General features: G+C 39.8%; 1 protein-coding gene across 1 annotated transcript in view; it reads left to right on the plus strand.

Annotated features, from left to right (window-relative positions):
- The first annotated feature begins 746 nt into the window (after window positions 1-746).
- The window catches only part of EDIL3 (EGF like repeats and discoidin domains 3), a 306,989-nt gene continuing 295,237 nt past the window's right edge, over window positions 747-12,498 (plus strand). Inside the window, exon 1 of the mRNA XM_063129643.1 lies at window positions 747-860. Within this exon, the coding sequence (XP_062985713.1) occupies window positions 794-860 (67 nt within the window). The 5' untranslated portion in view covers window positions 747-793. The remainder of the gene's footprint in view (window positions 861-12,498) is intronic.

Below are 12,498 nucleotides of genomic sequence, written 5' to 3' on the forward strand. Positions count from 1 at the left end.
GCCTTTTAGTTCAAGCCATCTGCCCCCCCTTCCCTGCCACCACTTCACAGAGACAAAAGATGAGCCAATCAGAGGGCAGGGTGTGTCCGTGGTCCTTTCTGCTTCTCTCTGCCAGAAGCGACGGCGGTGGCGGCGGCTCGAGTGGAGGGAGGAGCGGAGGGGGCAGCAGCAGCAGCAGCAGCAGCAGCAGAAGAAATCAGAGCAGAGGAGGAGAGTGTGGTTCTCGCCTCAGACAGACGCACGCCGCCTCTGTTTGTATACAGCGCGCTTTCCAGCCGGCACAGCTTCGCCTCTCTCGCGCTGCCTCTGTCTTCATTGTTCTCTTCCCTGCAGCAGTAGCAGCAGCAGCGGCAGGAGGAGCAGCCAGCCAAGAGGCTGCCTGTCACCGACCCGCGACAGACGGAGGGGGAGAAAAGAGACTCGCCTCCTGTTTCTCTCTCCCCACCTCGCCCGCACACACCCCTACCTAGCGCATCCCCCGGAGCAGGCGCTTTTCCCGCGAGCGATGATTGACTCGTGGCAGCGCTCAGGCTGTGAGCTGCACTCGGGTCTCCTAGGATATCCTTATCATTAGGCGAGACGCAGAAATCGTCTGGGGGAAGAAAAGGAGAGGGGAGAGAGTGTGTGTCCCCCCCCACACACACACACCCGATCTGTAGGGAAAGGACAATTTATTTCATTTCTCAAAGATTGATCTTCGCTTGAGTGGCCAGGTCGAAGGATCGCGTCTCTTCTACACACGCGACTCCTCTCTCCGCCTTCTCGGGGTCGTCCCTTGGGGGATCAAAGGATCATGAGCCGCTGGGTGGCCGCTTGGCTTCTGCTGTGCTTGAGTCTCGGACCCGCGTCGTTCGCCAAAGGTGAGGAGGGGAGTTGCAAGGTTTGGGGGCCGCCGTGTAGGAGATCAAAGAGATCGGGCTACCAGACGGCGGATGGGGAATAGCGGAGGGGAGGGGAGGCGCCCTAAGGGTCAAGGGAACAGGAGCAGCAAGAGGGGGAATCTCCCTATCTTATTTTTAAAGTCATGGCAAAGTCGGCAGAAAAGTGACTTAATGCGGGCAATCTTGCGGAAGGGGGAGGGGAGGCGTGTAGAAGGACGTGCGTTGCTGGGCGCTGTGAATAATCCAGGGCTGTCTGGACGTGGATGTGTTTTTTTTTTTTTTGTATGTATTTATTTGCTTTAATCAGATTATGTGTCATCTATTCGCAGACATGTTCCATTTAGCAATGGACGCTTCGTAAATGCAGTGAGGGCTTCGGAGTAATCCAGATAAGCGCACTGGAAAGACCGAATAATAATAATAATAATAATAATAATAATAATAATAATAATAATAATAATACACCCCATCATAAGAAAAGGAAAAGAGAGGGAGAGAGAAAGGGAGAGAGAGAGAGAGAGAGAGAACCCCAAAGCTGCTATCCTTTACATAGTTCCTCCCGGAATATATGATCCAATAAAACACTGAACAGTTTTGCAAACGCAGCCGTGGGCTTAGATAATGAACGCTTCTCTCCCCCCCCCCACTCCCCGTCTCTAAATAGGACAGCCACTGTCTGAAAGGTGCAGTGATGGAGGCAGAAATGGGGGGGGGGAGGAAACTTCATGGCCCTCTGAATTTATCGGATGCACCATGGAGATAGGATATAGAAAGATTAGACAGATGCATGTATTAATTCTGTATCTTTAATAGGTAAGCAGATGGATGGGTGGAGAGACAGATAAATACATCAGATTTACACAGATTAGGCCATTTAAATGTATTGATTTCTTAACCCAGATAGAGAGGAAGGACAGTCAGGTAATTTATTAATGTATTCATTCTGTGCCATGGAAAAAAATCCCTTCTTCCCCAAGTGTTTGGAAAAGTTGTGAGACTCGTCTTCCTGAGAAAAGGGGATCTTTAAAGAACGGGTCTCTCTCTCTCTCTCTCTCTCTCTCTCTCTCTCTCTCTCTCTCTCTCTCTCTCTCTCTCTCTTTCTCTCTCTCTCTGTGTGTGTGTGTGTGTGTAAAAGCAAAAGTGATGCTCTTGGGATTGACGTTTTTAAGTTTGGTCCAGCCTTGAAACAACTGGCACTATATGGTGGGGGTGGGGGTGGGGGGGAGTTGCGATTCTCCCCCGTCCCCTCGTTCAAGAGACTGGAGGGAAGGGTCAAATGCCTTATCACTGCTCGGCTTCCCAGATAAATCTGTGCTGGCTGAGGAAAGATTTTATCCTCCTTCCACCCCCCAAAGGAGCTTCTCATCTTTCGCCTCATACAGCAGTTTGCTCCCGTGAGTTTTCTCGTAGGAAGAGCCAGCGGGGAGGGGGACGGACGAGAAACACCTTGTCTTCCAAACACCTAACCTCACAGGATAGTTTTTTGTTATAGATAAAATGTGTGGGTGTTCAGACCGGCTCCCCTCTTTCCAACATGAGGAGCATTCAGAACCTGTGGGATATCGATTTCTCGATATAGATAATATATGGGGGGGGGGGTTCAGACGGCCCGCCGCCTCCTCTCTGCAACCTAAAGAGCACTCGGAATATGTGGGATATTTTCGGAGAAGATTATGGGAGTCGGGGATGTTATATCAAAGACAGAGGCAATCCTTTGCCAGTGAAGAGGCGCCTAGTGGTAGGAAAGCCACCCCGTGGCTTAACGGAAGCTGGGGCGATCGAGACGAGTAGGCGACGTCTGGTTAAGTAGGAGAGGGCGGGGGAGGGGGGAAGGGGAAGCCCTCCTGTCGGCGGGAAGGTTCTCTCCCGCTTTCTGTTCCCCGTTCTGAGGAGCGCCGCCCCTTCGCTGGGATCCGCCTAGGGGCTAGTCGCGAGCGCAGGGATAATGCGGGCGAGGATGGGAGGAAATCTCCGCCTCAGAGCCGGCGGAAAACCCGCGCGCGGGGTGGTGTCCACTGAGCGAAGCAAACGCGCTCAGGAAAGCTCCTGCCCGCCGGGTGAGGGGATGCAGCCGCGGCAGGCAGCCGCCGCCACCACCCGCTGGCAGTGTCTCATAGCGAGAGCTCCGTGCAGCGGCCACTCACCTACATTTCCCTCCCCTGCTGCTGTGGGTGGTGATGCCACTGCTCCTCCATAAATCACAGCCCATCGTTCTCTTTCACCTAGGCATCCCAATGAACATCCTAACGGGTGTCTGGTTCATGTCGACCATAATATTTGAACAAAACTCACGTTGAAGGTTGACAGTTAGAACTCAGCCTTTACGTGTGTGTGTGTGTGTGTCCCAAATGGGTACATAGATAGGAATATCGAGGCATCCACACATTCATCCAGAATTATCAGCATTCATAAATGCATGTTGACATGTGAACTCTATCTTTGTATGTGGAGTTTCAACAAATTCTGGAGAGCCGCTGTAGCACATTTTGTTTCCCTTATGTACAGCTAAGAGATGTTTAGCTTAATCAGAACCCTAAAAATAAACTCTTTTGGGCGAAGGTGTCTTGTGGATTAGTTCTTCTCAAAAAGGCAACTGGGTTTGTGGAAATGTATGCCATCAAATGAATTCTCCTTGACCATCCATTATCAGATTTTGTTGTTAATGGGTATGAGTTTTTCAAACACCATGTATAGTCAGGAGGTATACTTAACACTTGACAAGTGGTCTCAGCCGTGTTAAAATTCCTTCAGAAATAATGAAACTAGAAAACTGGAGACAGTTTGGAATTGCCAAGCTTATTCCTCTTTTGGCACAATCTTATTCTGCTTTGCTCAGAAGTAAGTCCCACTGAGTTCATTGAAACTTACTCCCTAGGGTTGCAGCCTATGTTGACAAAAGACTTATTCCCTGAGTTTACTCCCTTGCTCATGCATACCAGTTTCTGTAGTTAATAATTGCAGTGATGTCTGTGTCAACAAATCCTTTGGAGAAAGGTTCATGATCTGGTGAACCCATGGTGGTATTATTATTATTATTATTATTATTATTATTATTATTATTATTGTATTGGCAGTTTAGGAATTAAAAGACACAAGCCCAAACGTGTCTACTGCTCAGGATGAGACTAGTCTAGTATATACAAGTGGTGATAGCTTAATCACTCCCAGATTGTCCCTATTTCCTCAGGGACAAATGACAGCTTTTTATAGCAATAAGCAGCATACACACACATACACACACACACACGTACACACACATCATTGTACCACTTCGTTTGTAACAAAAAGCTTCTTAGTATAAACTATTCTAATTATGTGTGAACTGAACTAACTCTTAACCTTTGAATTTTTGAACTTTCAAGTAACAGGACTATATTTAATGATGTTAGGTTTTCTTAGGATTAATTATTGGAAATCTTGGAGTCAGTATCTTCTTTGATGTAACATACTGTACATATTTTCCAAGTTGGCATCTGCATAACGTTTCTTTTACATGTGTATTGATTTCCCCCTTAATTTATCTTCCCTTTTATTTCAAAATTAAACTAATGTATCAGTCCAAATGAAAATTTTATTATTTCTTGAATTATTCTGGGCTCCTTTTCACAACCAGTCTCTTTTATGCACAGATGCAACAAACATATGATATCTTTATAGTCTGTTTTCATAAATAGAGTTTGAACTGTTAAGAAAAATGAATTATGGTGAGAAAAGTAATAAACTAAACAAGCAAAATCTATAGCCAAATAACAGACCTGAAGCTTCCCACTGTGTTTAATGAGACCAAGTTAAATATGCATAGAATTTCAGCCTTAGCTTTAATGTCACTTTTAAAGTTATTTTTGAGGCAGATTTTCATAGTTAGTGTTTACGAACTAACAGTATTTGGAGCTGTAGTTATTGGTTATATGTTGACCAAAGAAATATCTCATTCTCCTGTTAAGGATTTGTGTAGCATAGCTGTAAAAAACAAAACAAAAAACAAAACAACAACCAGTGCTTGAGAATTTGGGAAACAGATCTTTTTCCAGGCATGATTAATATATACAGGGCATGACGGACTGCTTAACTAATCAAAAGTAACTCCTTATAACTTTGGTATTCCCATTAATGATACTTGACTCTGATATTCCGATTCTTCATTAGTATCTAGTTAATCTATCTAGCACTTGTGTGGTGAAATTAGTAGAGCAATAAACATTCAAATGGCCTATCCTTTGTTGAGAATGAGCTTCTGTTGATTAATTGTACTCCTGTTATAACCACCAATAAAGATCATACAGGAACACATACTGGGGGGTGGGGAGTCAAAGATGTAATCATGTGGTATGGTTTGAGTTAAAGTGCATTATTTTTATGATGCCAACGCACACACAAAAGTGATGCCAACAGTGCTATGTCCAGCAACCACTTATTTTCATGTGATGTACTTTGGACCAAATACCCAAATTTAAAACCTTTCACAATGGAAACATAGCATAGTACTATGGCTTGTTAGTTGAGTTTCTTTACAATAGAATTCTTGCAGTACTTTTCAACATTCAAAAATAACATAAGCCGAATACACAGATCTTTTAACAATTGAATAACTAGAAATCCTTGCAGCTCAGTATCTGTTGGGACTGTATAAACCAGGTACTCTCAACAATATCTGCTGGACCATTTTATTGACTGATTGAGTTCCAAACATTTCTGTATCATCAACCAAGCCAAACCAAAAACATACTTTTAGTTTTCAGTGACTTTGAAAATAAACAAGTTTAAGTTGCATTTTTTCACAATGCCACAGCTGCACAAGCTTGCTGCTGCAGTCTAAATGACTAGCATGATCCAGATGCACTATGAAATATCAGAAATAATATTTCATGATTGTTCAGTTCCATCAAGTATTGTCAACTGAAAATGTCAAAGGGACTTTGAATTTTCAGAGAGCTGCTACCCTGGGGATGGTAATCACCTATTTCTGTACAAATGGCTGACAGTGTGCCCTAAAATAACTGGGTGTTTTTTTCCCCTGTCCTTCAAAAGATTACTTTTGCTCTGCATTTAAATTTGTTTGCAATTCCCTCTGGTGCAGGCCTCAGACACTACATAATAAGTCCCTTTCTGCATACTGCTAGGTAAGTAAGTAAGTAATTCCAATTCAGTAACCCGTCAAGTTTGTATATTTTTGTTGTTTTAAGAAAGAGACAGAAATGGAAAAATTGGCTTCTGTAGAACATGTTTAAGTATGCAGCAGGTTCAAATGATCCTGTGTGGTCTAATTCATTGACCACAGAGTCCAGGACCCAACACTTATAGTCTGGGACCCAATGTATGGTCTTGTACTCAAAATTGATTGGTGGGTCAACTTATAATGGGTCAACACCATAGGTATCATTGCCATTATTTTCTTTTGTCATTTGTGTTATTAAATGGTATTTGTTTTCTTTTTTTAAGAAAAGGAGACAGATATTATAAAGCAGAAAGAATGGCAGAGAGACATAAGGTAAAAGAGGGTAGAAAGAGTGAGCCAAAATGAGAAGGAAGACTATTATATCTGTATTAAAAATGTTGCAGGTTGGGATTAAATATGGGTCCTGTGGCTAAAATGCTAAGTCTACTGGCCCAAATTCATTTATCACTTAGGAACTTTGTACTGGCATTTGGTCATTAGTTTCTCTTATGTAAAATAGAAATATTAATGACTAGACTAGGATCCAAGAACTACATGACTAGTTTTGCAATTGAACAAGATTCTCCCCTCCCCATCTCAAACTATTTTTGAAACATGAAGCTTGATGTTATATATTCAGAAATAAGTCCTATTGAATTCAATGGAAGTTACCCCATAGTAAGTGTGCTTATAATTGAACTTTTAGAAACTTTTGAAAAGCGTTTTGTAATTTGTCAAGGTGATCAGCTATTAAAAGAAGTGGAAGGATTCCATTACATGTAAGCCCTAGTTTTGAGTGCAATAAAGGAAGCCTTTGAATACTGCATCTGTTTTTTCATGGCTCTTATACTGATGAATGGGACAAGAAAGAACATACAAAAAATACATAAATTGTTAATTATGTTCACTATGTAGAACTAGTGTTTTATAATGTTTCCTTCATAAGTTTTGTAATGTTCAAACAATGTGTTGCCCAAAGATCCAAGTCTGAAAAATTTAGTGAAGTTTATATATTATTTAACTTTGAATAACATCTTTGATTAGTGAAAAATTATACCCCAGTTCCTTGCCATTTCACACTGGAGGTATGTATTGCGTATGTCGGTATTTGAATAAGAAGAAACAGTGTAATCCTCTGTATGTTTATGCATAAGTAAGTCCAATTGTTTTTATTCAGGGTGTACTTCAAGGAAGTGTTCAAAATAGAATTGCAACCTCAGACATCTATAAGCCTAGGAATCATTCCATGAAGTATTCAGTGATGATGTTAAGGCTGGGTTTTACATAGAAAGCGACTTTTGGCTTGTTTAAAGAAAATCGGAAGCTTGGCTCTATTAGTAAATGTAGTGGCTTCAGACTGCGTAGGTTGTACAGCAACATGGTTCATTTTTCAATTATTATATGCTTGTTCAGGAACTGTAGGAACAAAATATTAAAGTGTCAAAACTGAGCTTAATTAAAATCAAGGCAAGGGTTCCATCTTGGCATGGTTTAAGTGGCAGGTGATTGATATGAATTACTGGAAATATTTATCACACACAGTAGAATATTTATGATTGTGTCTTCACATTTTGTTTTATAAATATGAGGGATAATAGAATTATTTTATTATTTATTATTTATTTATTAATTTATTATTTATTTATTGCATTTCTATACCGCCCAATAGACAAAGCTCGCTGGGCGGTTTACAAAATTAAGACAATTCAAGTATAAAACAACAGTATAAAACCATAATATAAAATACAACATAAAAGCACAACCAAGATAACAACAGCAGCAATGCAAAAATACAAATTTGAAATACAAATTTAAAACAGCAAGTTCAAATTAATTTATAGATTGTTAAAATACTGGGAAAATATAAAGGTCTTCACCTGGCGTCTAAAAGAATATAATGTAGGTGCCAAGCGAACCTCCTTAGGGAGCTCATTCCACAGCCGGGGTGCCACTTTTCATTCTTTAAAAAGGAGCTATAGGAAGTAGATCAATGAAAATTATACTCAACCGCATCAGGCAAGAACCTGAGTCTTTCTGTTCAAGCTAAATATAAGTAAATTTTGATCTTAGCAAGGCAATTTAGAAGTCATATTTTCAAAATTTGTTATATAACTACTAGAGTTCCTTCCTCACTACTGTCCCTTATGTTGGGACATACTTACTTATCCTTCCTCTCTACAGAGTTTTCATGAACAAGGCCTCTAGTATGTGGTTATGGTGTTTGGAGATGTCAGAGAAATCTGCAATGGAGCCAAATGAGTTCATATTTTTATGAATCTGACCCATGGATTTCGCAGCAAAGCAGCTTTCTCTGTGTCAGGCAGATTCCATGGACTTATGAGCTGTATTTCTAAGCTTCAGGGATTTTTCTTAAATTTCATCATACAAAAATATGGGGGAAAGTGTCTAAAAATGTGGATTTACCCCATAGTCTAAAGCATGAAAATGCACATTTCAGGAGATTTGCACATGTGCAAATTTGCACAAATTCACATTTATGCAAATTTGCATGTGCACAAATCCGGAAACTTAAGAAACAAAAACAAAAACAATTTCGTGGGTGGATGAATGGCAGAACAAAAAATGCCTAACATTCTGTAAAACACAGATGGAATGGATTTTATTCAATTCAGATATCTCTAATGGTGATAAAGTCTGTATGTATGTTGTGATGCAAACCATACCACAGGTTAGCTTATTAGTGGAGCATATGATTTATATCCATAAAGTTCCAGATTCATTCTTCAGCATGACCAATTAAAGAATCTCCAGTAGAATCCAGGCATGGAATGACCTTGGAGGGTTGCTGCCAGTCAGACTACACAATGCTGGTATAGATGGACCAATGGTCTGACTCAGTGCAAGGCAGTTTTCTGTATATTATCTGTCATCATGCAAACACATGAAGCTATTTGATCTCCTGTAGTAAACCTTGTCAGTTTGATATAAATTATATTAATTACTATATTTCTCACTGGAGCAGAACTAAGGGTGCAGGTGCAGGTTGTCTTGATATCTGAACACAGCAAGGGTGGTGACTGGGGTAGCTAACAAACATCCAACAGCCATACAACAGACCATGGGTTCACTACTTCTAAGATGTAGGTGTTAATTAAATGGAAGGGAATTTGTCTTTAAATCAGTGGTTATTTTGCCTTGTTTTTTTTAAAAAAACAGCCATGGGAATCCAACCAACATATATATATATATATATATATATATATATATGTGTGTGTGTGTGTGTGTGTGTGTGTGTGTGTGTGTTTGCACTTTGAGACAAATGGTAAAAATATTGTACAAGCATGTTATGTTCCAAAAAATGTTTGACAGCAACCAACTTTTTAATACATAAAACTTAACATAATAAGACAACAAAAAGAGCTCTGCTGCATTGAAGATTCACATAGTCTGGCTTCTTGTTTCCTATACTGGCCAGCTAGACAACTTGATGAAACTTTCAAGCAGGGCATCCCATTGTTAGTCTTCTAGCAAATGGCAACTATTTAGTGGCATCAAGGCTCTTGAACAGGGAGGTTCTATTTAATTATCATTATTTATTTATTTATTTATTTATTTATTTATTACATTTATGTACTGTCCCCATAGCCAGAGCTCTCTGGGCGGTTTACAGAAATTCTAAAATTGAGATAAAAATAAGTATACAAAATTTAAAATTTCAAAACACAGAACATACACACATAAAGCATTAAAAACCGTTTATGTATTTATTATATTTCTAATCTGCCCAATAACCCACATTCTCTGGGTAGATTACAAACAGCTAAAAGACGAAAATGCAGTTAAAAATATAAAATACAATACAAATAATATCATGGTTAATAGGTGTTAATAGACCTGTCCTGCATGAAGTTCTCTAACACACACACACACACACACAGACACACACACAGACACACACACACACTGCCAGTTAAAGCCAACTAAGCCAATGACCACTGCAGCATTTTATGACACAACTTGTGGATACAAATCATGCTAGGTATGGATTGACATAGGCTAGAATCATCTCGCTACTTTTTTGGGGAGAAACTGTATGATATGCCTTCATACAGTATAAGAAAAGTGTGCTATTAACCCCCGTTATACAAGTAAGGTTGAAACAGCATAATATCTGTCAAATAAAAGCTATCATTCTGAGTAAATGAGGGGTGGTTTACACTTCCCCACCAGCATGCTGGTTTGGGTCTATGCATCTTCCTACCAAATGTAGAATATCATGGCCCTGCATACACATGTGTTGTATATGCCTACACGCTTGAAACATACACTGGGAAGACCATAATTAATTAACTAAAATTTAATTAACATTTCCCATAATTAATTAACTAAATTAAAGATTTTAATTTTAAAGAAATTATTTTTCTTGGGTAGCACTTGTACAGTAAAGCAATAGATCTTGAAAAATTAATATGGAAAAAATAGTTACATTCCATAAAATAAAATTTGCAACTCAGTGAAGGGAATATGTCTGTTTTAGAATCAAATTAGTGAGTCACAAAAAGAATGTACTTTGTACTAGCTCATTAGGCTTCTAGTTCTATGGTCCTTACTAGGGCATCCCAAGAGCCAAAGGATTTAATGGATGCCTCCATCTAAGGGCAGAGACAGAGGTCAGCCCTTGGAGACAGAGACCCAAACTTGCCCCTTCCTAGCTCCAACAGAACCCCCAACAGCCATTACCTTTCTGATGTCATTAGTAGGAGAATGGGGGTGATGGATATATCTGTGGATATCTGTGGATATATCTGTGGATATACAGCCCTCCTGTGCCCCCAACATGCAACCACAATGGAGGGAGAAATATACTGGCCCCGGAACTGGGATCCCATTGATATCAATGAGAGGGAAAGCATTAAAGAAATATAAAACACTCCCAGAAAAAGAATGGAAGGGGGGAAAGCCATTTCTTCCTCCATATACCCTGCCAGTGTGAGCTCAGCAAGGCTTTGGATTTTTTTGGTGGCTTTGAGTCACAACAACCTGCCCCAACCTGTAGGATTGTTCTGTTAAAACCTACATGAAAATGGAAATTGTACAAGCATATAGAACATTATTTATTTGCACTTCAACATCTCAGTTTATCTGAACATTTTTACTTGTCCCATAGATCAATGGTATAGCATGTGTTTTGCATACAGTTGTTCCCAAATTCGATCTTTGTCATCTCTAGTTAAAAGGACATCAAGTAGGAGCGCTGGGAAATTCCTCAGAATGAGTCCATGGAGAGTTGCAGCCAGTCAATAGTGCTGGACCCTATGGACTAACTGGCTTATACATTATAAAGCAGCTTCATATATTTATATAATGCCTGATAACTGAATGGCATGTAATTATGGAGAATTCAGGAGTGCAGTGGCTGTTGCCTAATGATGGATTTTGATTATCTTTGAATTCTTCCACAACACAGCTGTAGTTGTAGCCAACATGGAAGAAAATACATTAGAAAATTGTATTTCACTAATTAAATGAACATATGATGAAGGACAGAGGACAGGGTCTTCAAACATAAGTATTTTCCCAAGTTGTCACTTTATCTTCTTTGATAGGTTCTGCTTGCTGCTACTCAATCTCATGAAACAACTGTTTTGTTTAATCCATGCTCCAAGCCTGATTATTATAGTTATGTAACACATACTATTAAATCTCTTTGTCTGTAGACAACTACTTTGTCTGTAGTTATCCTTTGCAGGATCTGGCAAGAGTTCTGAGAGCAGTTCAACGTGTATTGTTTCACTTCATCTTTTCCCATTGAGTTTCCCCTCATTCTTTAATAAGAAAAGAGCAATTAAATAATCAGCAAGTATTTACAGTTTTGGAGACCCTTGGGGAAATTCCTCAACTGAAGTAGTGCATAAAGTTAAAGGTATCTATACTGCAGAAGAAAATCCTCTATTGGTAGACAGGAAAGGTGAGATGACCTAGCAGTTCTTTTCCAATTTAGCTCCATGTGATTCTTTGTAGGTGACAGCTTTTAGCTGTTATTTCTTTAGCTGTCTCTTTTATGACTCACGTTCTGACCCGGATGTCATTATACAAAATGATGTCCTGGTTATCTATGTTGCTTCAGGCTAAATGTGTGACTGCTTTTTATAATGTCTTTGTATTTTCTAGGTGCATTCTCATCTAGCCATTTTTAACCTTACAACTTTATCCATCAAGTTGCTGTCTAACATGAGTGCCTGTTCCCAGTGAATGCCTGCGTTCTAATTTAGTAATTTTATATTATGCTGTAAAGCAATTCACAAATTCTGTGACAATTAAGTACAATGCATAATATACATAGACGTATGTGTATTATTTGGAAATAATTACTGTAATTTAAATAGAATCTTGCCATTCTGGGGAAGACTGTGACCATGTGATGTGTCTGTCTGGTTAATCTGCTGTCTAGCTGCTAACTGTTAATGGACAAGGGATAAACCTTAGGTCTAGCTATGGCCT

This window comes from Elgaria multicarinata, chromosome 6 (genome assembly GCF_023053635.1).
Source record: "Elgaria multicarinata webbii isolate HBS135686 ecotype San Diego chromosome 6, rElgMul1.1.pri, whole genome shotgun sequence".
In the NCBI taxonomy this organism is placed as follows: domain Eukaryota; kingdom Metazoa; phylum Chordata; class Lepidosauria; order Squamata; family Anguidae; genus Elgaria; species Elgaria multicarinata.